The sequence below is a fragment of the Sparassis crispa genome (genome assembly GCF_003851025.1).
Source record: "Sparassis crispa DNA, contig_000001F, whole genome shotgun sequence".
Classification (NCBI taxonomy): domain Eukaryota; kingdom Fungi; phylum Basidiomycota; class Agaricomycetes; order Polyporales; family Sparassidaceae; genus Sparassis; species Sparassis crispa.
Genome location: NW_020939748.1, coordinates 3,776,646 through 3,803,005, shown reverse-complemented (window position 1 = coordinate 3,803,005; position 26,360 = coordinate 3,776,646). Strand labels below are relative to the sequence as shown.

The following is a 26,360-nucleotide window of genomic DNA, read 5'->3' as shown; positions in this document are numbered from 1 at the left end:
ATATATAGGGAGACGACGGGGCATAAATAATTTTGATCATCGGTCAGGTTCGTGTGTCCGGTCCAAATCCATGGGCGTGAACGAGTTCGACCGCTGGAAGAACAACACGCTCTTCAGCGTCTTCCGCGCGACAGGCATCGCAGGCGGCGGCGCCGACGGTGTTGGCTGCGGACTCGCCTCGCGAAAGAACGTCGACGGCACCAGGAGGGATCGTCGCCGACTAGGGATGGTATCCGTGCCTCGGCGTGAGCTTGCCGTCCCAGCCTGACCATCATCATCCATCGCAGTATGCGCGGGTTCCTCCTTGGGCCTGTCAGGCAGGACCTTCCAAAGGAAAGAATTATGATTATCCTCCGACGACCGACCCGCAGCAACCGCCTGCTGCGGCTCCTCGCCGGGGACCTCGGGGGAACTCTGCACCCGGCGGCGCAACGTCGTCTTGCGCCACCATGGCATGAAGGAGCTCGGAGGCGCCTCAGGCTCAGGCTCCGGCTCCGGCGTCACGAGTGGCGGCGTAGGCGAGGAGTGGCCAGATGACGACGTCGGGGACTCTGGGTGGGAGTGGAAGAAGTACCGCACGTTATCGACCATCGATCGGGTCCGTTTGGGCCTGTAGTCTTCTCCGCGCACCACGAGCACGTCTGACTGGCGGAGGGTCGCTTCCTGGGGTACGTCTGGGAGCGGGAGCGGGAGTGGGGTGTCGACGGGGCTCGGGAGGGCAGAACCAGCATTGGACGAGGTAGCAGAAGAGCACTGCGAACGGAGCAACGGTGAGTCAAGAATGGTACCCGGGCTTTGGGTGACAGGCGTCTCCATCTCGACCTCAGAATCCACCTTCGCCAGGTTGGACGCAGCAGGGACGATCGACGGGAGCTGTTTCTTTCGCCGCCTCGTCAACGACTTCGCCCTATTCGACAACGTCGTCAAGCTCTTCCCGCCCTCAACCTCGCTATGGAGTTCGACCGATCCATCAATGGAGCTCTTCCTCCGGTTCAGCAGCACGCTATCATACCGACGCTTCGCCGCAAAGCCCATAGCGCCCGTGATGCTCAAGCCCGAGTTCGAGCGCGCCATACCCGCACCAGGTCTCTTACGCACCTGAAACAGCTCGTCCTCGCGCATGAGCGCCTGCGAGCGCGCCGTCGAGCAATTCTCCGCAAAGACATCGTGCAAGCCCTGGTCCGTGTGCTGGCGCGTCTGCGCAGACGGCCGCGCGATGCGAGTCGGGCCCTCAAACGCCATGGGCGAGAAGAACGCCTTCACGGAGGCAGTAGACGAGCGGCGATTGAGCGCAGCGAACGCCGGCTCCTGTCGGTGTATGCTCTCCAGCCTGAGCGACCTCGACATCTTCACCTCCACCCGGCTCCTGGACTGTTGCACGGTCTCAGCAATAGGGTTCTCGCCCTGGTTCTCGAGCTCTGAGAGCGACTGGATGGTCGGGAGGGGCGAGGGCATCGGCGAGTTCCACTCCGGGCCTTCTTCCATCGCAGGCGCAGACTGCACGCTCTTCTCGCGATCGTCCTTGTCCGCCTGCAAGCTCGACAGCGGCTCGTCCGTCCACGCCGGCTCGACCGACAGCGCCTCCTGAACAGCAGACATCCAGATCATCTTCTCCTGCTGGCACGCCGTCGCCAGCTGCAACACATGGCCATGCCCGCACAGGTGGAACGAGAACGGCAACGACGCTAAAACGCCCCAACACCCCAATCATCCCAGTCAGCCCAATCATCACAGCAACGACAACAGAACCCACTCACCCTCGTCGTCCTCCTCATCCACAACCTCAAACCCCGCAAGCGAAAACCAGTACCGAGGCTCATACACCCTCCCGCCTTTAGTGACCTTCACAAGCACAAGATAACCCCCCATATACAAAAACGCGCCCAAATACTTCGCGCGCACCGTCCCGCTGGGCGCATGCAGCGCCGTAGGATGGTGCACCACATCCAGCGCGCCCGCAAGGTGACACGGGCCCAGCGACGCCACAAACTCCGGCGTCAAATGCTGCACCCGCTGCGGCGACGTCGGGCGGGAGGACACCGGCGCACCACCGGGGAGCGGCGGCACGGGGGGCGGCTGAAACGCGACGCGGCACGCGATCAGCGCCGACTTCACCAGGTGCACCCGGTGCTCGCTCGCGCGGTCCACCAGGCCCACGACGACCCGCATCGCCTCGCTCGCGCCCTCCACGGCCGCACCCCCCGGCGGGCGGCACCGCAGCTGGTCGAGCAGCAGCGGATACTTGCATATGCGCTGCACGGGCTTGATGAGGTAATCCAGAAACTTGAGGCGCGACTGCGCTTTCGCGGAGGCGGACGCGGCGCTGGAGGCGGAGCCCTGCCGCGCGCGTTTGGCCTCGACGCAGTCCGAGCGCGTGGGCGAGGCGACGACGTGGGCAGAGAGCGCCTGGGGGAGCGACGCGGCAGTGTCGAGCACCGCGAGGGACGGCGTCGAGTGTCTGCGTTTTCGTTTCGGGGACCGGAAGGACGACGGCGGCGGTGGTGGGGGCGGCAAGGGCGGAGCCGCCATCTCCTCAACAGGGGACGCAGTCTCAGCAGGGCCCGCGAGGAGGAGCGAGCACCGCTGCTCGTACGCCTCCCACTCCGCGGGGTAGGTCTCCTGCACGCTCCGAATCAAACCCGCCGCCTCGCTATGCCCGGGGCAGAACGCCTCGTATATCCCAAACTCCGCCGCCTGCCCAAAGCACACAAACACTCAACGTTTTACCAAGCGGCGCGTATATCACGAACGCACTCACCTGGCTCACAAACTTCCCCGCAACGAGCTCAGCAGCCTCGTCCACCCGCTCCACCTCCCCACTCCCCCCATCGTCCTGTGTAAACGCCGATCCGAACCCCAAGGGCCCCACCGCCCTCCGCAGCTCCTCCACGAACCGGTCATGGAACCGCAGCAGCTCCCCCGCGTTCCTGCACACCTTCCGCACATCGTCCTCAGACAGCAGCGGCCGGCGCGCGTTCCGTCTCTTCAGCGACGGGCGCTGCAGGGGAGGCGCCGGGCAGGACTCGGGGTGTGGGTGCGCTTCGTCTTCGTGGGGGTGTGCACCGAGGTCGTTGTTGGTCGATACGGACGGCGAGGGGAGGGGAGACGCGTGCAGAAAGGACGAGCGCGAGGAAGGGAGCGGGCGTCCCAGCCCGAGGGCGGGGAGGGAGAGCGCAGACGGCGGCGACGTGCGCGCCGGCGACGGAAGCGGCGTCGGCGTCGGCGTCGGGTTCTGGCTGTGCGACGCGGGCGAGCCCGCAGCCGTCAGCACGCGCAGCTGCTCGAGGTACACCTACGAAAGCACCGAGCAATCAGCGATCAGCGATCAGCGGTCAAAGGGGCACATCGCGAGCGCACCGTCACCAGCGCGCGCAGGTCCATCAGGTACCCGACCTCCGTCGTGAGCAGCTCCATCAGCGCATGGTACCGCCGCGTGTCCGCCCTAACGCGCTCCTCCCTCTCCCGCTCCAGCAGCAGCACCGACTCCGCCTGCGCAATCTCCAACGCCGCACACCGCCGCTCCCCCTCCGCCTCCTCATCCTCGTCCCCATCCAGATGAAACAGCTTCTTCGCCCCCATCTTCCCCTGCTCCTGCTCTTCCTCCCCCTCCCGCGCCCGCGCCTCCTTCTCCACCTCCACCCTCAACGGACTCCCACTCCGCGGCAGCGCCGGCAACGCCTTCGCCAAATTCACAGGCAACGACATCCTCCTCGCGCGCCGCGGCACCACCCCCGCAAACGGGTCATGGTCCCTCCGCGCCGGCGCGTCCCCCGCGCCCACGCGCGGGAAAACCGCCACCGACGCCGGGCGCGCGCCGCTCCTGCTCCGCCGCCGCGGCGGCTCCGTGCTCGGGCCCGGCAACGCGTGCTTCGTCGGCGGCGTCGGCGGCGTCGACGTCCACCGCGGCGGCGGCGTCGGATGCTCCCCTCGCGTGAGGTAGTCGCCCTCGCTCGGCACGGGCGTCATCACGGGGGACGCCATGATCGGCGTGAGCGGCACGAACGCCTTGCTGCGCGGCGGCGGCGCGCGGAGCGTGCCGGTCGCGGTCGCGGGCGACATCGTCACGCTCGCGCGCGCGTGCTCCGCGGCGCGCCGCGGGCACAGCAGGCTGTGCGCGGCGGCGATGCGCTTCGTGGGCGAGGACGGGGTGGACGTGCTGAGCAGGATCGAGTCGAGCACGTCGGGCTTGGGACGGCTGCTGCTGCGCGCGCGCTGGACATGGGGTTTTGGATGCGGGGGGGAGGGGGGAGCGGGCGAGGACAGGACTTCCATCGCGCGCACTGATGGGTACCGGACGCGCCGCGGTGGTGTTCGCAGCCAGATGCGCGATGGGACTGACGGGGGAGAATTTGAGGAAGCGAATATCGGCACGAGAGCTGTGACGCACTTCGAAGCGCTGCTGTGAAAAGCTGGCTTCGGACGGAGAAGGGATGGAGCCGACGTCAGCGGCGGGAGATCGTCGAGATACGAGGGGGCATACCGATGACAACCCCAGAGCTCGGAAAGGAGATACAGGATCAAGTCGTGTCCGATGTCTCCGCAGATGGCGGGGACTGCTGCGCACACGGAGCGCAGGTTCGAATAACTTTAACTAGCACCGAAGATAAAGATAAGGTCAACAACGCGCGGTGAACGAGCAGACGCACCTGTGAACGACACAGCGCACACCGGGAGAGCGGACGAGCGGGTATCTGAGAAGCAGGTCAACGAACGGACACCCCGACAGCAATATGACACAGGAGGCGCGGTGCACACACCTTCGAAGTTTCCTCCAAAGCGGCTTTTGATGTTCGCCCTTGCGTGGAGTTCTACCGCGTCAATGCTAGCACGATCTACCGAGTGAGCGGCAGCCGGTTATGAAAGAAAGATGAGAAGGAAGGGCAATGAACCGAAAAGTGCGCGACTGCAGGAAGACCGGCCGACGTTTTTCAGAGCTAACGTGTCGGTATTGCCATTGACCGCATCACGGCGTGATAGGGAAGCGGCAGGGAGGCGGGAATGAAAGACGATGAAAGGAAGGGATCGGCAGAAACCACGCAATGCGTGGAGCAGGCCACAGTCAGATATGAAGAAGCGTGCCGAAAGTACAGGGTAGGAAACAGAGGAAGGGAAAAACAGACGGCAAGGCAACTCACATCTAGCTCCAAAGAAAGCTTCCTCTCGTGCAAAAAACGGTGCGCAGTGCACGAGCAACTACACTGGTCAAAGGAGTCAGCCGGGGATAGAGCACCAGACGACGAAATGAGAGAGAAGAGACGTGCAAAAGTCACAAGCGGTAGTTGGGGGAGCAAGCAGCAAGCGGAGCGAGTGGCAAATGGGAAGGGACAGACAAACGGGCAAGGACGCGTAGAAGGCGGGCAACAAAAAATCGCCGGAAGGCAGGTGTCACATATGCATATAGGAAGAGGCAAACGCAGAAACTGGAGAGAGAAGAGGGGTGCAAACGTCGTCTTGCAAGCTACAGGTGGAGCAGGCAGCAAGTGGGAAGGGACGGACAAACGGACGAGGACGTAAAGAAGTGCGGGCAACGAAAAGTGACCGGAAGGCAGGTGTCAGGTATGCGTATACGAAAAGGCCTGTGGGGTGTGGGGTCGAGGATGGAGGAAACGAGACAGACGTAAATTGTGCCGAAAGTACAGGGTAGGAAATAAAGGAAGGGATCAACGGACGGCAAGGCAACTCACATTCAGCTCGAAAGAAAACGATCACTGGCTTTCCCTCCTGAAATAGTAGAGCGCGAGCGATGGCGCGGCTTTCGTCCCTGGTTGATCGGGGTGAGCGGATGATAGAGCAGACGAAGAAATGGGAGAGAAAGGCGGTGGCTGGCACTGCTAGGCAGCAAGTGGGAAAGGACGGAAGAAGGATGGATAGAAGGCGGGCAACGTGAACGCACGGGAAGGGAGGTGTCAGATATGCATATGTGAAGGGGGGTGTGGGGTAGAGGAAGGAGAAAACGAGAAGGCGGGATACCAGAAGAAGGAAGGACATACCGATAGGCAGGCCCAACGAGGCTGAACGTGCTGGCACCGGCAAGCGACGATAATAAGCAACGTCGACGGCTTGTGGGTACGCGCAGAAGCGAGGAAAAAGAGAGGGAGAAAAGCGGGGTAGCCGGGGAGGACCACGCGAGAGAGGAGGGAGGCAGTGGGATACGAAGGGGAAGGGGCGGGGGGTGTGGAGCGAGGTTGGAGAGAAGGGGAAGAGGAGATGGTTGAGAGGGCGGTCAGCCCCGTGGATGGCAGGCCTGAGGAGCGAGGACGGGCGTGGCAGATAAGGAGGGAGCGTGCGTGTGGTCGACACTAGAATAAGAGAACTACCGGTCGCGCGTGGGGGATCGCAGAGTGGAAGTCCTTCGCGATCAGGAAGCGCGGGGAGACGGTGCGAGGATCTGGAAGGGAAGTCCAGGGTGCGCGAGTGTGCCGCGTACGCAGAGGAGAGGAGAGGACGAGGGGTATGATATTCCGAACGAGGAGGGTACTATGAGGCATGTTTTAGGAGAGCACTGGACGCGCCTGCACGTTCGTGTCCATCAGAAGCGCCGCACCAACGATCTTCCTCGGCTTCTCCGCAGCTACGCCTATTCACTCCCTCCTCGACGCCGCCCTCGTTCTCCTTGACACCTCTCCCCTCAGGAGACCACCACGCTGTCAGTACTACTGCTCTCGATGCCATCTCCTGTCTGCTGTCGTCATCCTCGACGCGTTTGCCTCCGCAACACCGATCTCGGCCCGGTCCTCCGATCCAGCGCACTTCCTTCTTGCGACGCGCTAGCCGCTTATGGCAGCCAGGCTTCCCTTCTCAGAAGTCGACTCTATTTCCCCGCCAACCCAATTTCCCCGACCCTGGCCCTCCCACGCTTCCCGACATTCCTCCATCGATCCCTCGTGTCGCGCCAGTGCCACCACCGCGCGCCGTGCAATCACAGTATGCCCCCCGCTTTAAATTTGTAGCGCCCCCAGCGTCCGCCAGCGACCACCCATCATGCATCATGATTCAGGTTCTACTCGTCTCTCCCAACGGGGCAATATATTCCGTCCTCGCGCGCTCCGCCGCGACATCGCAGCCTTCCGTTCCCCCCCTCCGAACTTCTCGGGCAGGGCGGGGCTCGGAGATGAAGCCACCCGCGCCTTTCGCGTCGTCTCGTCTACGTCATTTCAATTCTATGCAGCGGCGGCGGCTGCGTCCGAACGCGCTGGTCAGTTTACGTCCCACTTCCGCACGGTGCGTGCTGTCAAACCTTCACACCGCACCACCCACCGACATCTTCCCCTGTCGTGGCACGTCTGCACCACACGGATTTCGGGACAACCGATGGACGCAGAAGTCGCCAAGCCAGACACGGACAGCGTCAGCGAGTCCTCCAGGTGTGTGCCAGCAACCCCCGCCGTATACAATAGCCACCTTCAAGGACGAGCGCACTCGGGATCACATCACCTCCGAACCTGGATGTCAGCAATTTCGTATATCCGCGTGAACCCAACCCGCGATTGGTATATCCCGCCTCGAAGGATGAGACCGGGGCCGGCACACGCCGTCTCAGCGCGCACTCGGGATCGCATCGTCTGCGAAGCTCGTATAAACGAATGTCGTATACAGGCGAAAACCCGGCGCCGGCGCAGGCCCTGCCTTCCTCTGAACCAACAGCGAATTGCACGCCCCCAACAGCTCTCGCCACATCCCAGAGACGTCATCCATCTCGGACAGAACGTACCGAGGCCCGTATATAAGTCACCTCCCGAGTTTCAAGCACGACCGGCGCAAGCGCGCACTGCACTCGGGATCGCGCTCGATGTCGCGCGAATGTCGCACAGGCGCGCACTGGCACAACCTCCGAGAATACGCTTCGTACGTCGCCTCGCGACGGCACCATCCGCAGCGCGATCGAAAGATCCAGCAACACGCGAAGTGGGAGCGGTGTCGACACGTTCTTTGCAGCGAAGGGTCGACGTCACGAACTGAGTACTGAGCGCCGGCGCAGGCCTCCACCCTCTAAACCAACGACGGAGCCCTACGAACGTCTCGAGCTCCCCAAACCCTCCTCGCCTATCCACAGTCCATTCCGAGTCTCGAGCTGGAGGACGTGTACGGCCCCTCCGCGCGCGCGATTTCTCCTGTCTCCTGTGCCCCCCCCCCCACCCCTTCTCCCCTGTACGTCACCCTAGTAGTGGACAACAATTATCCGCTCGCGGGCCCGAGCGTCGATCATCTGGCCCTGCGCCGTGTCTCGTGCGTTGCTGGTTCTCCCCAGCTTCGTCGCCCATTACACGCCGGGAGCGTACACCCCCGGCTCCAGCGCACCTTTCCCCGCGTTCCAGTTATAAAAGAACAATAATAAAATTTTCGATCCGAGCGCGAGCTCCTGTGCGAAACGACGCCTACCACCCGCGACTAAATTATCTCATGGCGGTCGTCCCCGATTTCTGGTGCGCCTGTGTTCCTGAGAGCTCAGGCCTCAGGAATTCACCCCCTCCTCGAACGACAACAGGAACCACAAACTTCGCGAATCGGCGAGTCGTGTGCCGCAGCACGTCTCTGCGGCAGTGGCTGGTAGGGATCCGGATGCATCCCTGCGCCCGTACTAGTAAACAATATATCTCGGTCGCATGACGGAACGCACGCCGCGCAGGTCGCACTTCGTCGAGGAGCAGCCCCTTCCTGGCACCTTCTGCCGCCGGGGCTTCAACTCGTGAATTTCAATTTCGACTTACGCGCCGTCGCACTCAAAAAGTGGAGGCCACAAGACCGCCCGCACACACACACACACACACCCAATTCAAATCGCGATCGGGCGTCCGATGTGGCATTATGCAGAGATTACAGCTCGGGAGATAAGGCAGGCCCCAAACACTAGGATTAATGACGCAATAACATGGCAGGAGGCCTGGGGACGCCGATCGGGACGCAGCGATCGGGGGCGACGCTGACGCTGGAGGGTGTGTGTCATTGTGGGCGGGGGTCGCGGACGCGATGATGATGAGGATGATGAGGATTTAGATTTGGAGGCACGGCGAGCGCAAGGGGTTTTCACCGACACCGTCTGCGTGGAGAGTGATGCGCGCGTGCATGCACCCAAAGGTGCACCGGGAATACCTACATATTCTTCCCTCCGGGCGGCTCGTCTCTCCGCCGTCGTCCTGTATGCGCAGAGAACCGTCGGCGCGCGGAAACGCACCGCGTTCCCAGATTCCCCGCCAACGCCAGAAGTTCCACAGACAGCCAGCGAGTACTGGGTGTTTAGCCAAGAGCACTGAGGGGGGTTCCTTAGCTAGTTGCATGGAAGCTCGGGCGTCGATGTTTAATAGACGTGTTACCCGTCATTGGCAGTACATTGTATATGGGCAGCACGAGAGGGAGCGGAAGACGTTTATCAAGCCTAGCATGGAAGAGACAGGTATCGCTGGCAAAACCTGGCAATGGAGAAGCGAGAAGGCCGCCGCGCGACGGTGAGACGGTGGAACCGCGCCGCTCGAACCCAGCGCGATTGGCAGAAGCCGAGAATGGATTGTGATAGTCAACACATGTCCTGCAGCCCGTGATGAACCACTACACGTGCAGACGAAACACGCGGGAAGTAGCAGACCAGACGTGTCCTGGAAGACGATAACGGTACGTCACGCCGAGGACAAGGACAGAGCACCTATCTCAGCCACCAACAGTGAGAAAACGGAGGACAGTGGTGACTCACAACATGGACACAGAACATCGTACAAGACGGAGCGCTGTGACTTGATGTAAACGAATCGACGGAGCTCAGCTGCGAATATCATACGAGAGACGACAACAGGCATACCTAGTTGTGGGGTCGCAGTAGGCGGAAAAACACCACATGCGTCAACCTAGCCTGCTCCAAGGTCACTGGTCAGTCGCACGAATGGAAAATAAAACACGTAGGGCACCCGCCACACGCGCTTCAGAGCCGCAGTCCCTGAGCGAATAGTTTACAAAATTTCCCAAGTTACTGAGGATCCGTGGCAGAAACTCAACATCCCGAGGGGCTCCTCCAACTCGAGTCGTAAGCAGAGAGGATAAACAAGTGGCCTGCGACTTACGGAGACCAGCTGTGTTGCTCAAACCGTTGTCGAACAGCGGCTGGAGCGACACAGGTGGTCTCTGTAAGATGCTGAGATACCGAGCACTTTCATGTCGCCTGCGGAAGGGCCAGCGGTCCAGATGCAGGATGCGTCTGATTCAGCCGTGTCGAGAAGGACAATTGAGCAGCACTTTGCAAGAACCCCGTATGAGACCAGAAAACTTGAGCGTCGCGAGATAAGCGCTCATGTTCGTGCATGGCGCCTCGAGCTCCCCGATCCGCATAACACCGGGAGATTTCCATCACTCATTCGGCCCATATGGTTGGAACTAGTAGGACTCCGTGAATAATGCCTGAAGACCCCTAAGTAAGGAAAATGAAGTTCAACAAGTTGCAGACAAAACACGACTAGGCTCACGGGATCAGGGCAAACTGAAGAATCGAAGAAAACTGAAGCTTTACACTGCGATGTTCCTTGTGGGACTCGAACCCACATCTTCACGATGCTTGAACGCGATGATATAAACAACGCCGTGAGGATTTATCCACTAATCCAAAGGAACTCACCATAACTCAACGTGTCCCTATCAGATTCTGAAGATTCCGTGCTTCGTGAATAGGTAAAATCCTCCATAGCGAGGAAGGGCACTGCAAAATGTGCGAGCACCGTGAACCAACCGATCTGAGCAGAATATCGAGATTCAGCCACCAAACTTGGGTGGTCCACCTTCTTGCCCTGTCAGCGTCCCGGAGCGCGCCTACAGGAAAGAAATGACACGAGAGTCAATGAGTCAGATACGACGCACAATCAATTTGCAAGCCGAACAACAGGTGCTCGAGAATGCGACGGCTGGCACGCGCAGGACTGTGTACTACGCCGGCTGCATGCGTAGCTTCTCGTCTGGGCTCCTCAGTCGTGCCTGTAGAACACAGAAGTCGTCGGCACAATGCGAGCCGCGTGCGCAGATTCCCTGCCAACTTTCGTCGACAGCGGATGTCTCGTGCTTGGCCAAGAGGACGGTGGTGCCCGTCAGCTAGTGCATGGAAGCTCAACCTCGAGGTTTAATGGTGCCCGCCAGTCTTGGCGTACATTATGTACGTGCAGCGCGAGACGCAACGGAAGACGGTTCCAGTCAAGCCTAGCACGGGAGAGACAGGTACCGCTGAAAAGCTTGCAATGGAAGAGCGAGAAAACCGACGCGCTCAACCCACATGATTGACAGAACTCCGGGAAAGAATTATGACCGTCAATGCTACGTGTGATGCAGCCCATGCTGAACCACCACGCGTGCAGACCAAACACACGAGGAGTGGCAGAATCACGGCGGGAGGTGTCGTCACGCCGAGGGCAAGGACAGAACATTTATTTTAGGCACCAAAAGTTAAACGAGGGCGGACAGTTTGACCCACCGTATCGTACAGATTAGATGGCGCGCCGCAGTTTTGTTATCCGTACGACAGCGGATATATCTGTGGGTAGAGCCTTCCTTAGCAAATGGCACTCAACGTCTAAACTAGCTCTCCCTGAAGATGGAGAGCACGCACCACACGCGATCTAGAACCACCATCCTCCAGCGCGTAGTTTAGAAAATTTCCTACTGCGAGGTTTCGTGGCACAGAATCGAACTCCAGAAGCAGAGGGGATAATAAGTGCTCCGCGACAACACTTCGAACAACACACGGGTGGTCTCCGTAAGGTGCCGAGATGCCGAGCACTTCCAAGCCTGCGGACGGTCAAGTAGTTCGCAAGGTGCAGAATAATTGGAGACCTCATGGAGGCAAATTCATAGTACTCAAGAGCCCGTTATGAGACCAGAACAACCCTTGAGCACCGAGAGGTAAGCGCCTATGCTCATGTAAGGCGCCTTCGTAAGACCTGATCCGCTCGTAACCCTGCGAGGATGCCATCATTCGTTCCGAGTAAAAAGCAAACTGATGAAACATCTAGAGACCCATGAATAATAATTGAATACTCCTATGGAAAACGAGCATCAGAAATTCAGCAAAAGTATGACGATGCTCACGGTACGAAAGTGGAAGGAAATATTAAAATTCCCTCTACCTCTCATGACATGTTCCTAGTGGGAGTCGAGCCCACGTCTTCACGGTTCTAATTTGGCACACACCAACCACAACGTGATGATCTAACCACTAATCGATAGGAACGACAAAGAAAATGTGCGCACCTTGACCACATTGCGAAGATTCATTGCTTTGTGAACAGACAAAATCACCTTTTGCGCTGAGCGACGAGGAGGAAGGGAAACTGCAATGAACAGACACTCGGACAAGTACGAGCCCCGTGAATTAACCGATCCGGGCACAATGTCGAGATTGAGCCGCCAGAGAGAAGTGTGCTTGGATAGCCCGTTATCTTGTCAAAATCCCGGTGAGAGCCTACGGTAAAGGAAAATAACGCAGAAGCCAATTCGTGGCGATAGTGCAATAGGATGCACGCACAAGTAATTGCGCAAGCTGAACAGGAGGTGCAGTAGGAGCACGATGGCAAGGCAAGTTAAATTGGTTAAACTGTTCACCAGCGCTGACACGTCAGATATCCAGTTTCGGAGGAGAAGCCATTCATTGGGGGGAACTGGCTCCATGCACAGCGACGAGCTCGATGTATACTTGCACACCTGGACGGATGACTCCTCCAGCTGAACACTCTGAAGGTGCAATAAGAAGTCACTATATACCCCGAGGAGCAATACTCACTGCGAGGTAGAAGTACCATAATTCAGTATGAACAATCGAGTGCTCCGTCTCCAAAGGCGATCTGCCTGAATATAGAGCGATTCCAAGGATGGTTGGAAACTGCCGAGTCCACCGGCGCGTGGGAGCCACAAGACAGTGTGTACGGAAATGTTGCTTGCTAGATGTTGTCGACAGTACACCGAAGCAAGCTTGATAGTGCATAGTTTCTCTCTCTAGTTTTTCCCTCTAGTTTTCAGACTAATGAGAACTTGAAAGAAACGCCGCTGGCCCGCAGAAAAGCGCCCCACAAGTCACTGAGCATCTTCACGTGACTAACGCGTCGCGCGTGCTCCGAGTAAGCGTTTCATTGCCATCGCTGTCTTGGGTCGCCTGATTATCTCAATCGTAATTCTCTCATCCGCTTGACTTGTGGTACAGACATCGAGATGACGAGACGTCGCTGTCAGAATCTTCACCGTGATGTGCAGGACGCTATAAATGCCCATCGGTGAGTGGGAAAACAGTGACGGTAAGGCCGACAGATACACGTACCAGAAATACCCGGGGCAACGAGTTGAAACTTTGCTGTGATCCCTCATTCCGCAGGAAGACTCGTTTGCTCGAGTTGGGGCCATATCAATACATCGGACTCGGAGCGCCAGTTTATCACTCATGGGAGCGATCGTCTACCATTGTTCTCAACCAGCTCCTATGCGCTTATCGCGACCGAACTCACGGCCATGACGGTACGCCAATGCACACAACTCACATGGTATGAGTAAATAATTATTGTATAAACAACGCGCAAATAATGCGGTGACACAATGGTATATAAAAGATGAATGAAAGGTATTAGTACGCACGATAGCAATTGATACATGCTCAACATAAGTATAGCACGCAACTTCGGGGTCCGAGAGGCTGCCAGCTTGCCTGCAGCCTGCTCACACACTAAACCACCCCTCGTCCTCCGGATCTTTGATCAAATTCACAGTAAAATTATACAACACACCGACGCTTGCAATTTTACCCTCGGAAGCGCATCTTTCGGGCGATCATATCTCTCTACGCTTGATCCCAACCACACACTCATGCGGCTTGCGAACGAAATTGTCGTGCACTCCGAACTGCACAAGATCCCTTGTCAGCACGCTTAGGCCGTAGCAGAAGTCCAAACTCACCGCTTGGCCCGGTTGCAGGACAATATCATAGCGGCGGAAAACGGCGGCGATGAGCAACTTCATTTCCAGCATGGCGACGCTGCGCCCGATGCAGGCCCTGGAACACGACAATAAGTTTACACAGCCGCCGAAGCAAAGACCACTGCCGAAGATGTCACCTGGGTCCCAAGGAGAACGGGTTGAACGCCTTCATCATCTCGCCTTGTTTCTCAGCATCCAACCAGCGCTCGGGACGGTACTCCTCCACGTCCGCGCCCCACATTTCCTCGGAGTGATGCATGCTATATGACGGCACGCTGATCTCTGTGCCTGCAGAAAAAGTGTGGCCGAACACCGTGATGCCTCCTTCGGGAACGACACGACCGAGACCAAAACCAATCGTGGAGAGAACGCGGAGGCCCTCGTGATGACAGCCTCGAGGTATGGCAAAGATTTGACGTCAACAAAGGGCAGAATACTCGGGTCTGTGCCCGCCACAGCGTCCAGCTCAGCCTGGAGTCTCTTCTGCACATTCTGGTTGCGGGCAACATGGAATATCATAGTTGACAGCGAGCTGTAAAATAAGTTATCAGCAAAGCGAGCTCAACGGGACAATATAGCTGCAACAAGTAGACGTACCTGGAAGTTGTGTCGGATCCTGCGACTAGCAGCCCAACGGCCTCCACAGTCAACTCCCGCTCAGTCATTGGGTTTCCGTTCTCGTCTCGACCGTTCAACAATTTCCCAAACATATCATCAAAAATCTTCCCTGCATCTTCCGCCTGGCGGGCGGCGGTAAGGCGCCGCGAGATAGCTTCCGCCGCCAGGCCGATCAGCTGGCCCTGCGCCTTCAGGCCACGACGGTGCTGCGGCATGCGCTCCACGAACTCGCGCACGCACGTGGGAAGCACACCGAGAATGGGAGAAATCTCCATGCGCGCACTAACCGCGTCGATAGCAGCGACTTCTTCGACCTCATATTGAATCGCAGGTTCCTGGGCGGTGGACTCGTCGACTGCATAGGAGGCAATTCCAGCTGTGAGAGACTTCCTTATCCTGGCGGTGTCCTGGCCACGCAAAAGCATACCAAAAGGAGAGCCGAAGGCGAGCTCACCTGAGGGACCGTCACATCAGCCTGCGTTGAAGTATCTATGCAGCACGAATTTCGTACCAATGACATCAAACGTGAACAAATTGCACCCTGTCACACAACACACAACATCAGATGGTCAGAATCTCGTTCAGAATAATTCGTCGCTCACAAAACTGTGCATCAAACCAGACATAGCGGCCGCGCACCTCCCATGTGCTGGACCCCAGTGTGCCAGTCTTCACTTCATCCTTGCGCACCGCGCCGTTGCACATGACGTCCCACTGGTTCAACAGAGTTTGTAGATGAACCTTGATCGGGCCCTCGAAGGCGCGCACGCTCTGCGGGGAAAACATGTGGGCCATGACACGTCGCTTACGAGCATGTTCGGTGCGGAAGGGCGTGTTGAATATGCCGCGTATGGCACGGTAAGACGTAAAGGCCTCGTAGAAAGCTGACTTCGTTGTGCCGGCGGAGTGGCCATACACCTCTGAGAACGCTTCTGGAGAAACAATCGAAATGTGGTTCGGCGCGATGCGGACGAAAGGTCCTAGTGTCCAAGTTGGCATCGGTCATTCAACTAACCACTCTGCATCTAAGTTAGAGAGGCATACCATATTTATGGTGCACCTCGTCGATAGTGTTGGTCCTCCTGAATGTGCTGGACACCCAGAAGAGCCAACCAACGGAAAATTTTGCAAAGAAAGGGCCGTGGTATTGGCGAAGACCATGCTTATCGACCAAATACGGTACAACGTGCACTGCCAGGACAACAACGGGCAGAAGACAAAAGACGAAGGAAATCGGATGTGCCGCGGGGTTTAAAAGTACCTCGATCATAGTCATAGTATTGTAGGCAAGAGGCTACCAATTTCGTGACAAAACAGAGTACGTGGATATCCCGGGAGAGGGGCAATCGCCAACGGGTCCTGCCAAGGTGCAGCTTTTATACCTGATAACGCCAAAGCCTAACGCACGCAGGAGTTTAAATCCGTTCACAGTCACTGGACAATCATGGCTCAGAAGACTTCGTGGCTAAGAAGACTGTCATTCAGAGAAGGCATGAGTCATCTGGTAAATGTCAAACGACACTGACGGCGGAGGTATGAAGGCCTCCCGCCGCGTAGACAAGTTCAAAAGTCCATGCAAGCGAGATTCCTGGATTTTGCATCAAGACGTATCCAGCCCTCATCCGACCGTCAGATACGGGCAGCAGTATACGCGATTAAAGGTGTACTGAAGACTTCACCGTAAGCTTGACATGAAAAGCGACTCCGGCAGAGGCTTGTTGTGTCTGCAACGACCTTTCCAATAAACGATGGGCGATAATGTCACCAAGAGTTATCACCTTGGAATCCAATATCGATGAGCCATGGCAAAAAGAAGAAAGCATTCACACCATGAACCTTAAAGCACGTTCCAGGGCGAGGTCATCACTATGACCGTTGGCAGGCATTGAACAGCGTGCGACATTCGACATTCGTGCGTTCGTATAGGCCAATGTCGATCGTGAGTAATTCGCAGATCATCCGCGAAGCGTTATAAGCTGCGGAACGGGAACCATACAAATTCCCTAGGATTACTTCGATCAGCGGTGCTGTCCTATCAACGGTCTATACTCACCGGGTCGAGCTGGACATTCCGGAAATCACAGCATAAAAAGCCAGTGGAACACATTCTTCTAGTGTGCTGCACCCTCTCAGTAGACCAGTCTCTTCTACTACTTTGAATGTCAGAAAACCAACAGCTTCAACACCAACGGTCTTCATCAATATATTGTTAGTTGGGTGCCTGTATGCCGAATTGAACAGCAGTCGTAGTATGAACCATAGAACGGTGACGACGTGGCATATATCGGGTAGTCTGTATGTTGGAAATGGCCGGAAATGGGTGCACGGTCACGATCGGCGACAAACCGAACGGAAAAAAAATAAAACATAACACGGACGGAGCAGAAATCAGGAGGCCAAGAAACAAAAACGAGCGACCGTGCCTGCGGAGAAGAGCAGAACGTGCGCCAGTGTCTAATGAGTACTCATCGGACGATGTCCGAGAGGGAATAATATGGCCAAGAGACTCCCACTGTGAGTAGATGTGAGTGGACCTGGGCACTGTCATGACAACCAAATCGTTAGGCCCCTGGTCAAAAAACCGTGCACGGACGGCCTTTGGGCGGTCTGCGAAAAAAAGAGCTCCTGATAGGCTGGATATTAGCCTTCGTATCTCGCCGGGATCAAGGACATTGCGGACGCGAGCGTCTAGGCGGCGCGACTTGGCGGCACGGTGGCGCCAATCCTCCTGAACTTCCGGACCGTTTGATTGCGCAGTCCGCACTGTGAACGGATTTTTTGGAGGGGCCTATCGATATGATCTTTGCTGGAAGATCGGTCGATGGCGACTCGTTCGCACCTATTGGCATCATTATCAGCCACGACTGACTTATGCATGCCACGTCGAATATTCTCCTCACCCGGTTGATCGCATGGGGAGCCTGCCTGACATTGTAAGTTCGGGCAGAACCACGCAAGTTGGGAAGAACAAGTCCGGGCAGAAACCAGCAGCCAGTGCGGATAACGCTGTAGATCCCCCTCTGCCGCCCTCCCAGTCCACCGCGTCCCGGAGCCTCGCAGCGTTCTCCGAAGGGCATGCTATCGCAAGAAATGGGTCACGCGAACGGATGGGCGCAGCGTCAACACCAGGTCTCCACCTGCAGAAGCACGTAGAGCTCTCACCAGAAGAACCTCGTTTCACTCCGTGTCCAGCCAGCTAGCGCCAACAACGCCATATATCCCCCTCCCCAGTCCACCTCCCGCCGAACCTCACAGCGAGCCTCGCCGCCTTCTGCGCTGGGTGTGCTATCTCGGAACCTCGGCTTCTACATCACCGGAGGGAGGGTGCGCCGGAGGCAGAGCACGACGTGGAGCAGGACGCGAAGGGAAAATACACTCTAGTGAGGAGGATCTACAAGGAGATCAGGCGCCGCATGGGAGAAGTGAAATGCGGAAGTGTAGCTAGTAAGCACTTGCGGATGCGGAGGCGACACAGGAGAGGAAAACGGATCCAGTTGGATGAGCATGTGTGGAGGAGGACGCGAGGAGGTGTGCGCGCGTCGTTACCCAGATCAACCATCTCAGATCATCGTGTTCCAATCTGTTCCAATCGGCTCCCTTAAGATCGTTGCCGCCCCCACTTTTTGTGCGATTCCACACCGTGGCAAAAAGAGCAATAACGAAAGCTGGTCGTCGGTGAACGACGCATTACACGTCAGTGCTCGACGTCTGGTACAAAATATTATCAAGACTCCAAGATTCCTGTCAGACGACTCGAACGACTGACCTCGTCAACTCTTATAGTATGACGCGCTCTTCCATCTGAGCGAAACAGGATTCGCTAGTTTACGGGGTTCCCATACTATTATTTCGACTTTTCGACTTTTACTAGCACCAGACAACTACTAATGAGACACTTGGCCCGAAGATCGTGTAGATATTAGATATTAGATACTTCAGAGTGTCCGCCTGGCCGTTGGCATTCAGTGCAGCTTGGTGACATCACTTCGACGCATCGCCCATCCCTTGTTGCGAACTACAACTGATTGACCCTAGCGCGTCCTTCGGGGTCTGCCAGTGCTGGTTTTGTGCTCGGACTTTTCTACGGTATCTCCCAGCCATGTCGGATCTCCGAATTTCGGGGCAATCATGACTCGCTGCTGCTCTTTACGCACGATATTGACGATGCACTAATGTGAGGAGGCGATAGATCGAGCTCATTGCATCAACGTGATGATTCCATACCCACATGGACAGAAATCGCGAAGTAAAACGTACTGTACATCACAATCATCAGAGGGAAATACAATAAGGAAGGAGATGGCAGAGGGACCGTAAACTGGAGTTATAGAATCAGAGAGGCTGTAAACTGTGAGTAGACGTGAGACCCACGGTGCACTGTTTTTTTTCCCGTAGATCACAGGACGAGGTTCCTCCGATGGCACCGTCGGAGAGATGGACAGCAAGGGCTCAACATCAACCAATGGACAACTGTACATTCCCCAAGTTTGAAAAAGTGAAAGCTGCGTACTCGACTCATAAGGCCCAGGTTCGTTCGGACTTCCTTGCTCAACCCCGTCATTCGGTCTACAGGTCAGTTAAGGGCATCTGGTGACCATCTGTCCAACGGTGCCGCGAGGGTCAGGGATTGTACGAGGGCGGTGCAGTCGCAGTTTCCCTGCGACCTGGGGACACATAGCAAGATCAGTTGCGGAAGACTCGTCCGTACACCTATCATTCATCCGGCCTCGAGCGAGCAATTACGGCACTGTCGCAGAATTTAAATTTTGGAATCCGCAGCGGAAAGTTGGGACGAGGGTACGCGAGGACACACCGAATCTACCTTACCAGCATACATATTATATGTTCTGGTACAGAGACTGTGACCCATTTGTGGAGTCCGGAATTCGCAGCTGGGTGTGACTATATGAGATTCACCGACTCGTCCTGTAGGTATATTCTGTATTCTGGTAGGGAGACCAGACCCCAGCTGTCCTGCTGGTACAAGCAGGCATTGGAAGTGTCGCACGAAGGAAACGTCAGGAGGCGCGAAAACATATTGCTTCAGGTGGGGTACTCAAGGATATCTTGTTGACTGGGAGGAAGGAGTGAACACTAACGGCGACAGCTGATCCGGAAGGTACGCGAGCGCAAGAGACGGGCCTCGCAAGGACGGGCGCACGCTGCATCAACATCAGGTCTCCACCCGCAGAAGCACATAGAGCTCTCACCAGAAGAACCTCGTTTCACTCCATGTCCAGCCAGCCAGCACCAACAACGCCATACATTCCCCCCCCAGTCCACCTCCCGCCAAATCTCACAGCGAGCCTCGCCGCTTTCTGCGCTGGGTGTGCTATCTCGGAACCTCGGCTTCTACATCACCGGAGGAAGGGTGCGCCGGAGGCAGAGCACGACGTGGAGCAGGACGCGAAGGGAAAATACACTTTAGTGAGGAGGATCTACAAGGAGATCGGGCGCCGTATGTGGTGTTCACTGCAGGACTGCACCTGGCATTGCGGAGTGCATCCGGGAGAAGTGAAACACAGAAGTAAGCACTTGCGGATGCGGGAGGCGACACGGAAGAGAACGAATCCAGTTGGACTCGATGAAAGCCGTATGACGCGACGTGACTTGAATTCACGTGAGACCGTGACTTTTGTTTCAACTTGATCACCTTGGCACGTTCTGCATACGCGGTCGCAACTTCAAGTACAATACCTACAGCAACTCTATGCTTGAACTCCGAGGTTTCAGCGTTCATCTTGTCTGTGAAGGCCAGAATTTGGAGGAATTTTCCGTGAACGTCGACGATGAGAAGTGTTAGAAATCGCGCCTTAGTTCCCAAATAGGAAGGTAGTGATGGCGGGTCAAGATGCGTCGGGGCGCGTGATTGCGCATCCTAAAATAGATTTCTGTATATATACAGTTCTAGACGCTCCACTTTATATAAGCAAATTTCCTTCTTTGTCTTTCTTTGTAATCATGCCCTCGGCTTGTCTACCCTTGGGCGCTCCCCAATTTCTGGAGCTCCAGAAATTTGGGCGCTACTTTCCAACACTCCCCCTCAAGCCGATGGGCATTCCGAGCTTCTTTGTGAGCTTCTCGTGCCTCGGCTTAGGGAGTGATTTTGTTAGGATATCCGCTATCATGTCCTCCGTGGGACAGTAGTGGATATCAATATATTTATCCCTCAATTTTTCGCGCACATAATGATGCTTTACATCAAAATGTTTTGATTTCGCGTGGAATTGGGGATCACGTGCGATTGAGATCGCCGCTGTATTATCCTCGAATAAAATTGTAGGATCTTGTTGCTCGAAACCTATTTCTTTGAATAGTGTTCGGAGCCACACGACTTCTTTTGCCGCTTCGGCGGATGCCATGTATTCGGCTTCCGTGGTGGATGACGCGACCGTGGTTTGCTTCTTTGAGCTCCACGTGATCGTGCCATTTCCTAATTTAAATAAATATCCCGAGATTGATTTGCGATCTCGGATATCGTTCACATAGTCTGTATCTGAGTAGCCCACAAATATGGATTGATCTTCGGGCTTGACATCTGCAATTGGCCCGTAGATTATTCCAAGTTCTCGCATTCCGGATAGATAGTGGAGGATGCGTTTAGCAGCAGTCCAATGAGCCATTCCGGGATTGGCAGTAAATGAGCTAAGCCGTTGCACGGCGTGAGCAATGTCTGGTCTTGTGGCAATTGCCACGTACATCAGTGATCCGATGAGCAATGCATATCCGTTGTCTCGGTCGCATTCATCATCAGTTTCGGGTTCTTCTTTTTCAAGCACTGTATTTGGATCAAGAGGCATCCCGACCGTGTTGGCGTTCGTAAGCCCATTCTTGTGTAGGATAGACTCAATATATTTTGTCTGAGAGATTTTGATTGTCCGCTTTGAACGGTCTCTCTCAATTTCTATCCCCACAATTTTTCGGGGTTCGCCAAGGTCGGTAACTTCGAACATATTTCGGAGTTCCCTCTTCAATTGGTCCATCAGTGCGCAATCATTGGTGAATATTAATAGGTCGTCTACCCAAACGGTGACGATTTCTATCTTATCACCTTTGATCCAAATGTATGCACATGGATCCGAGAATAGGCGCTTGAATCCCGCGTCTAGTAACTTGCGGTTCAGCACGATATTCCATTCTCGGCCAGACTGCTTTAGCCCGTAGAGGGTTTTCTTTAATTTACATACGTGGTATGTTCCATCGCTGTATCCTTTGGGTTGCCGCATATACACTTCTTCTTTGAGAGTTCCATTGAGATAGGCGCCTTTCACGTCCATCTGTCCGATCTCCCAATCTAAGATTGCGGCTAGCCCGAGGATAGCTCGAATGGTTTCGAGGTGGACTACGGGCATGAACGTCTCGGTATAGTCCATGCCTGGGATTTGAGAATATCCCTTCACAACCAGGCGGGCTTTGTATTTGATTATTTCACCCTCTTTGTTTGTTTTCTTAACTAGAACCCATTTATTTCCTACGGGTTTTCGATCTTTGGGAGGTTCCACTAACTCCCAAGTCTCCATACCCTGTAGTTGATTGAGTTCCGTCTGGACTGCCTGTTCCCATTTGGGCCACTTGAGTGATCTCTTGGCATCACTGAGCGTCTTTGGCTCGTCTGCATCTGCATTTCCGTGGGTGCTCATCGCAATATAGACTAATTCGGCATTTGATTTATCTGGATCATTATCCAGATCTTCGTCTGCCTCTGGGTCGTGCATTAGACGGTAATCATGCCGAACTGTCTTTCTTCTGGTTCGTCTGAGCTGGCTTGGTGCATCCGTCCCGCTTTCCTCGCGTTGATCAGGATCATCATCCTGTTTGCACTTTCGCGAATTTTTGGCAGGTGACTGTGGCGCGGAAGTTCCTAACTCCCCCTCGCGCCGCACGTCTGCGGTCGTTGTGAGGTTTGGGACTTCGGGTCTTCTTTCCGCATGCGGCACATCTGACACATTGCTAGGTAAAGTGCCCGGAAATATATTTTGCTCCCCCTCACACTGTGCTATGAGGATAGGTACGTCGGATCCTATTTGCTCTTGTGGCACGTGAGGCGCGTTGCCGGGCAAATGGTCCGGGAAATTCGAAGAAAATTGGAAATTACGCGAGATTTTAATCTGGCGCGTATGCGCATCATAATATTTGATGGCTTTGGGTCCGTCCATGTATCCAACAAAAATATACTTGTTGGCACGAGGCGCTAGCTTTGATAGTGTTGCGTCCTCCGTGAGGACCCATACGGGGGAACCGAATTCTTGTAGGTACGAGATATTTGGTTTCATCCCATTCCATTTTTCTTCGGGAGTTGCCCCATTTAATGCCTGGGTAGGCGATCTATTTTTAATATAGACTGCGTGAGCAATCGCTTCAGCCCAAAGATAACGAGGTAGATCTCTCGCATAGATCATCGCGCGCTAGTCCAAGCAGTGTGCGATTCAATCTCTCAGAGACTCCGTTCTGGGATGGTGAGTACGGCGCAGTCGGACCCATCTCGATCCCTTTCATTTGACACCAGTTAATTAATTCGGTGTTCATATATTCTCGACCGTTGTCGAGCCTGAGTCGCAAGGGTTTATTTCCAAACTTGCGCTCGATATAGGTAATATAATTCTTTACCTTTTCAGTTACTTCATCTTTATGCCTCATAAATAGTACTGTACTTCGACGACTGTAATCATCGGTAAATGTAATAAAATATTTCCACCCTTGTAGAGCGGCTGTCTGCACAGGTCCCCACACATCCATGTGTGTTAATTCTCCGGGTACCTTGCTGCATTCGTCTGTCTCTTTGGGAAATGGCTTCCGCATTGCCTTTGCTTGGATGCACGCCTCGCAATTAATTTCATCTGGGCTTGGCGAGATTTCTAGGCCATCAACAAGCCCTTCGCGATATAATCGCGTAAGCGCTGGTTTCCCGATATGGCCATAGATCTTGTGCCACTCTTCCCAGGTATGCGGGCCGTATTCCTTAGCAGTATAGGTTCGCGCAGGTTGTGGAACTATTGGACGCAATTTCAATGAATATAGTCGTCCATTTTTCTTGCCTATAGCAAGAGTGTGTTTATTTTTATCTATTAGTATTGCACGACTATTACCCATAAGTACTCTTCCTCCCGCATCGTCCAAACGCGTGATGGAGAGGAGGCTATTGGGTGCTGTCAGCGCATACAGTACACTGTGGAGACGGAATTTCACTTTTCGGTCTCCTACTTTACTTTCGACATCGACCGTACCGCGGCCCAATGCCTGCGTTGGTTGCAGTCTGATGCCCGTGATCGCGTGATCTTCGAGCGCCTGATAGGTCGCGAAGACTTCACGACAATTTGTAATGTGCGAAGTTGTCCCGGAGTCGGCAAACCACTCATAGAAAGAAGCGATTTCGCCATCAGATCCGAGAGATACAGTGTCGCTATCATTATTGTAGGCTATTTTTGCCTCATCCTCTTTCGATTCGACCTCGTGCGCTTCATAAGCACGTTCCGTCTTTTGCCGTTTCATCAGCGGGCCCTGTCCGGCTTTGCTGCCGCCTTTAGCCCAACAATCCGTGGCCTTATGCCCGAATTTTCCGCAATTCATACATTTGACCTTGTCGCGGTGCTGACACTCGTTACCAAGATGTCCCGGCTTTCCGCAGATCGAACATTTTTTGTATTCCCCAAAGGGGCGCTTCTTTCCTTTGGCAACCATGGCTTGGTCCGAGGATTGACCGCGCTCGCCACGCTCATGCCTTCGCCTATTTTCATCAAGAATGATGGCAATTAATTCTTGTGATGTAAGCTGAGGGCGCACGTTGTCAGCACCTTCGGCGCCAACATTGCCGCCCACGGCGCCAAAGTAAGAGCTGAGGAAAGAGTCCCAGCTCTCCGGTAATGAGGTAGCCAGAATGAGCCGGAAATCCTCATCAGAAACAACCTTCCCCATTAGGTGGAGTTGTTCCTGGATCTGTCGTAGCTGTGTAATGTGACTGGAGATATTATCTTCTTCCTTGGCTTGCATCCGGTAAAAACGCCGGCACAGCACGAGAATTCCATGCTGTCCACGCTGTTTCTTGACTGTGCGAAGCTGCTCCCACATGGCCCGTGCCGTCTCGGCTCCAGCGATGTGCACCATCTGGGAATCTCCCAGCGATAGCACAACTATGTTCTGGGCCTTGAGGTCCTTCTCTCCCCAGGCGCTAATCTCCGCCTCTCTCGCTGCCCTATTGGCCGGGTCATTACTCGGCTGCGGCTTTGGTGTCTTTCCGGTCACATACTCCTGGAGACCCTTATCATTAAGGATGGCCTCGACGCGGCGCTTCCACGGGAGCCAATTGTCTTCCTTCAGGAGCGGGATCCAGTAAGCATTGCTATTGCTCGTATTATCAGCACTGGTCGACATTATTTGTTCTCGTACTAGTAAGGGGGTAACAATTTTTGTAGCCACAATAGGGGCTGTTGTTATCCAAGTATTTATTGGCTAGAGCCGGGGCTCATAACCTGTTAGAAATCGCGCCTTAGTTCCCAAATAGGAAGGTAGTGATGGCGGGTCAAGATGCGTCGGGGCGCGTGATTGCGCGTCCTAAAATAGATTTCTGTATATATACAGTTCTAGACGCTCCACTTTATATAAGCAAATTTCCTTCTTTGTCTTTCTTTGTAATCATGCCCTCGGCTTGTCTACCCTTGGGCGCTCCCCAATTTCTGGAGCTCCAGAAATTTGGGCGCTACTTTCCAACAAGAAGTCAATTAGTTGTTATGTTCCAAGTGAGGCCGGAAAAGTATGCGTATCATCTAGTGTCTCTTCATGCAGACTTATGCAACAGCCGTTCTTGCAGACATTTTCTATTGTTGTGAAGAACAACCTCGATGCTGTGGTCGTTGCTAGATGCTTCGTCGATGGCGAATGTGCGTATAAGCCGTTCGTTGATCCACAAAAGCAGCGAATCTCGACAGGCTTCCTTGTCGACGACACTACTTTGAGACCGTATAATTTCACCACGCTTACTCACTGCGTTTTTGCCCTTATGTCTGGGTGCAAGATACCCCCATGGATACGTGGTATAACTAGGACCTGGGCTACGCCGCATAGTTCTGCATATCAACCCCCAAGCTGGGTTACCAAGCTTCAAGTGTATCTTTCACTGTGCGATCCCCTGTAGTGAACAAGGTGATACGTTGGCTATGCCGCGCAGCACGTAGTCACTAGCAGTCTAGAAGCTACAGCATACACTTTCTAGGCTACAAGAAATATCAAACTTCAGCTATATTGGCGATGCTCCATGGCTACCATCAACAACACCCGTCTATTCCATTATATACTAATAGTAGATACTCCTGATGCGCTCACATCCCCTACTGCATACCTAATCACACCTGCAACAGAATAGACTTTGCATGTCGATCTTCCGATGGGGTTTGCGACGCAGTCTGTTTCTCACATACCTGTCACGAGAGGTGTCAATGGAGCATCCCAACTTTGGACAAACACAAGAATTGTAGAGCACATCGCATGTTCAGCCATGACCCGAGAGACCAAGAGCATGCAGAGACCATGTCATGGAGATAGAAGGCAACGCAGCACTCCTCGCTCTTAAGGTGACGGCGACGGCACGCCAGAAATATGTTTAGACAGCGGTCAACGGGCCAGTGAATCTGTGGATGGAAGGGCGCGGAACCAGCACGTAGTGTACGCCAGGTGAACTTGACCTTGGACACGATGATGCGCTTGGGCCGATGGAGGCCTGAACTTAGCACTAGTTATATGTACGTCAAGCTTGAAATCGCTACGTGGAATAGCCAATGTAGCTGGTGCAAGGTACACCAGAAAGCCTGTATAGAAAGGAGCAC

The 26,360-nt window shown here is 55.0% G+C and overlaps 3 protein-coding genes and 1 non-coding gene across 4 annotated transcripts, besides 3 other annotated features; all 4 read right to left on the bottom strand.

Annotated features, from left to right (window-relative positions):
- Positions 1–36: 36 nt before the first annotated feature.
- Positions 37–4,272, bottom strand: SCP_0213620 (predicted protein; the record flags this gene model as incomplete). The annotated part of the gene is made up of 4 exons (XM_027755268.1): positions 37–1,685; positions 1,758–2,694; positions 2,759–3,292; positions 3,358–4,272. 4 exons carry the CDS (start codon positions 4,270–4,272, stop codon positions 37–39), a joined length of 4,035 nt encoding a protein of 1,344 aa, XP_027611069.1.
- Positions 4,273–10,499: 6,227 nt separating this feature from the next.
- Positions 10,500–10,534: a sequence feature (amino acid sequence was deduced to be 'Pseudo' by tRNAscan analysis;~tRNA-OTHER).
- Positions 10,535–10,556: 22 nt separating this feature from the next.
- Positions 10,557–10,593: a sequence feature (amino acid sequence was deduced to be 'Pseudo' by tRNAscan analysis;~tRNA-OTHER).
- Positions 10,594–12,103: 1,510 nt separating this feature from the next.
- Positions 12,104–12,196, bottom strand: SCP_t0213600. Its single transcript has 2 exons — positions 12,160–12,196; positions 12,104–12,138 (listed from the first exon to the last, which is right to left on the bottom strand). It is a non-coding gene; the product is annotated as a tRNA-His (tRNA).
- A 1,583-nt stretch (positions 12,197–13,779) lies between these two features.
- On the bottom strand, positions 13,780–15,814 carry SCP_0213590 (Benzoate 4-monooxygenase; the record flags this gene model as incomplete). The annotated part of the gene is made up of 8 exons (XM_027755267.1): positions 13,780–13,851; positions 13,906–14,002; positions 14,064–14,186; positions 14,240–14,458; positions 14,524–14,998; positions 15,056–15,085; positions 15,147–15,524; positions 15,589–15,814. The coding sequence occupies 8 exons, from the start codon at positions 15,812–15,814 to the stop codon at positions 13,780–13,782; spliced, it is 1,620 nt and encodes a 539-aa protein (XP_027611068.1).
- Positions 15,815–18,282: 2,468 nt separating this feature from the next.
- Positions 18,283–18,360: a sequence feature (amino acid sequence was deduced to be 'Pseudo' by tRNAscan analysis;~tRNA-OTHER).
- A 2,207-nt stretch (positions 18,361–20,567) lies between these two features.
- SCP_0213570 (hypothetical protein) lies at positions 20,568–24,912 on the bottom strand (the record flags this gene model as incomplete). Its single annotated transcript, XM_027755266.1, has 2 exons — positions 20,568–22,885; positions 23,631–24,912. The coding sequence occupies 2 exons, from the start codon at positions 24,910–24,912 to the stop codon at positions 20,568–20,570; spliced, it is 3,600 nt and encodes a 1,199-aa protein (XP_027611067.1).
- Positions 24,913–26,360: the final 1,448 nt, after the last annotated feature.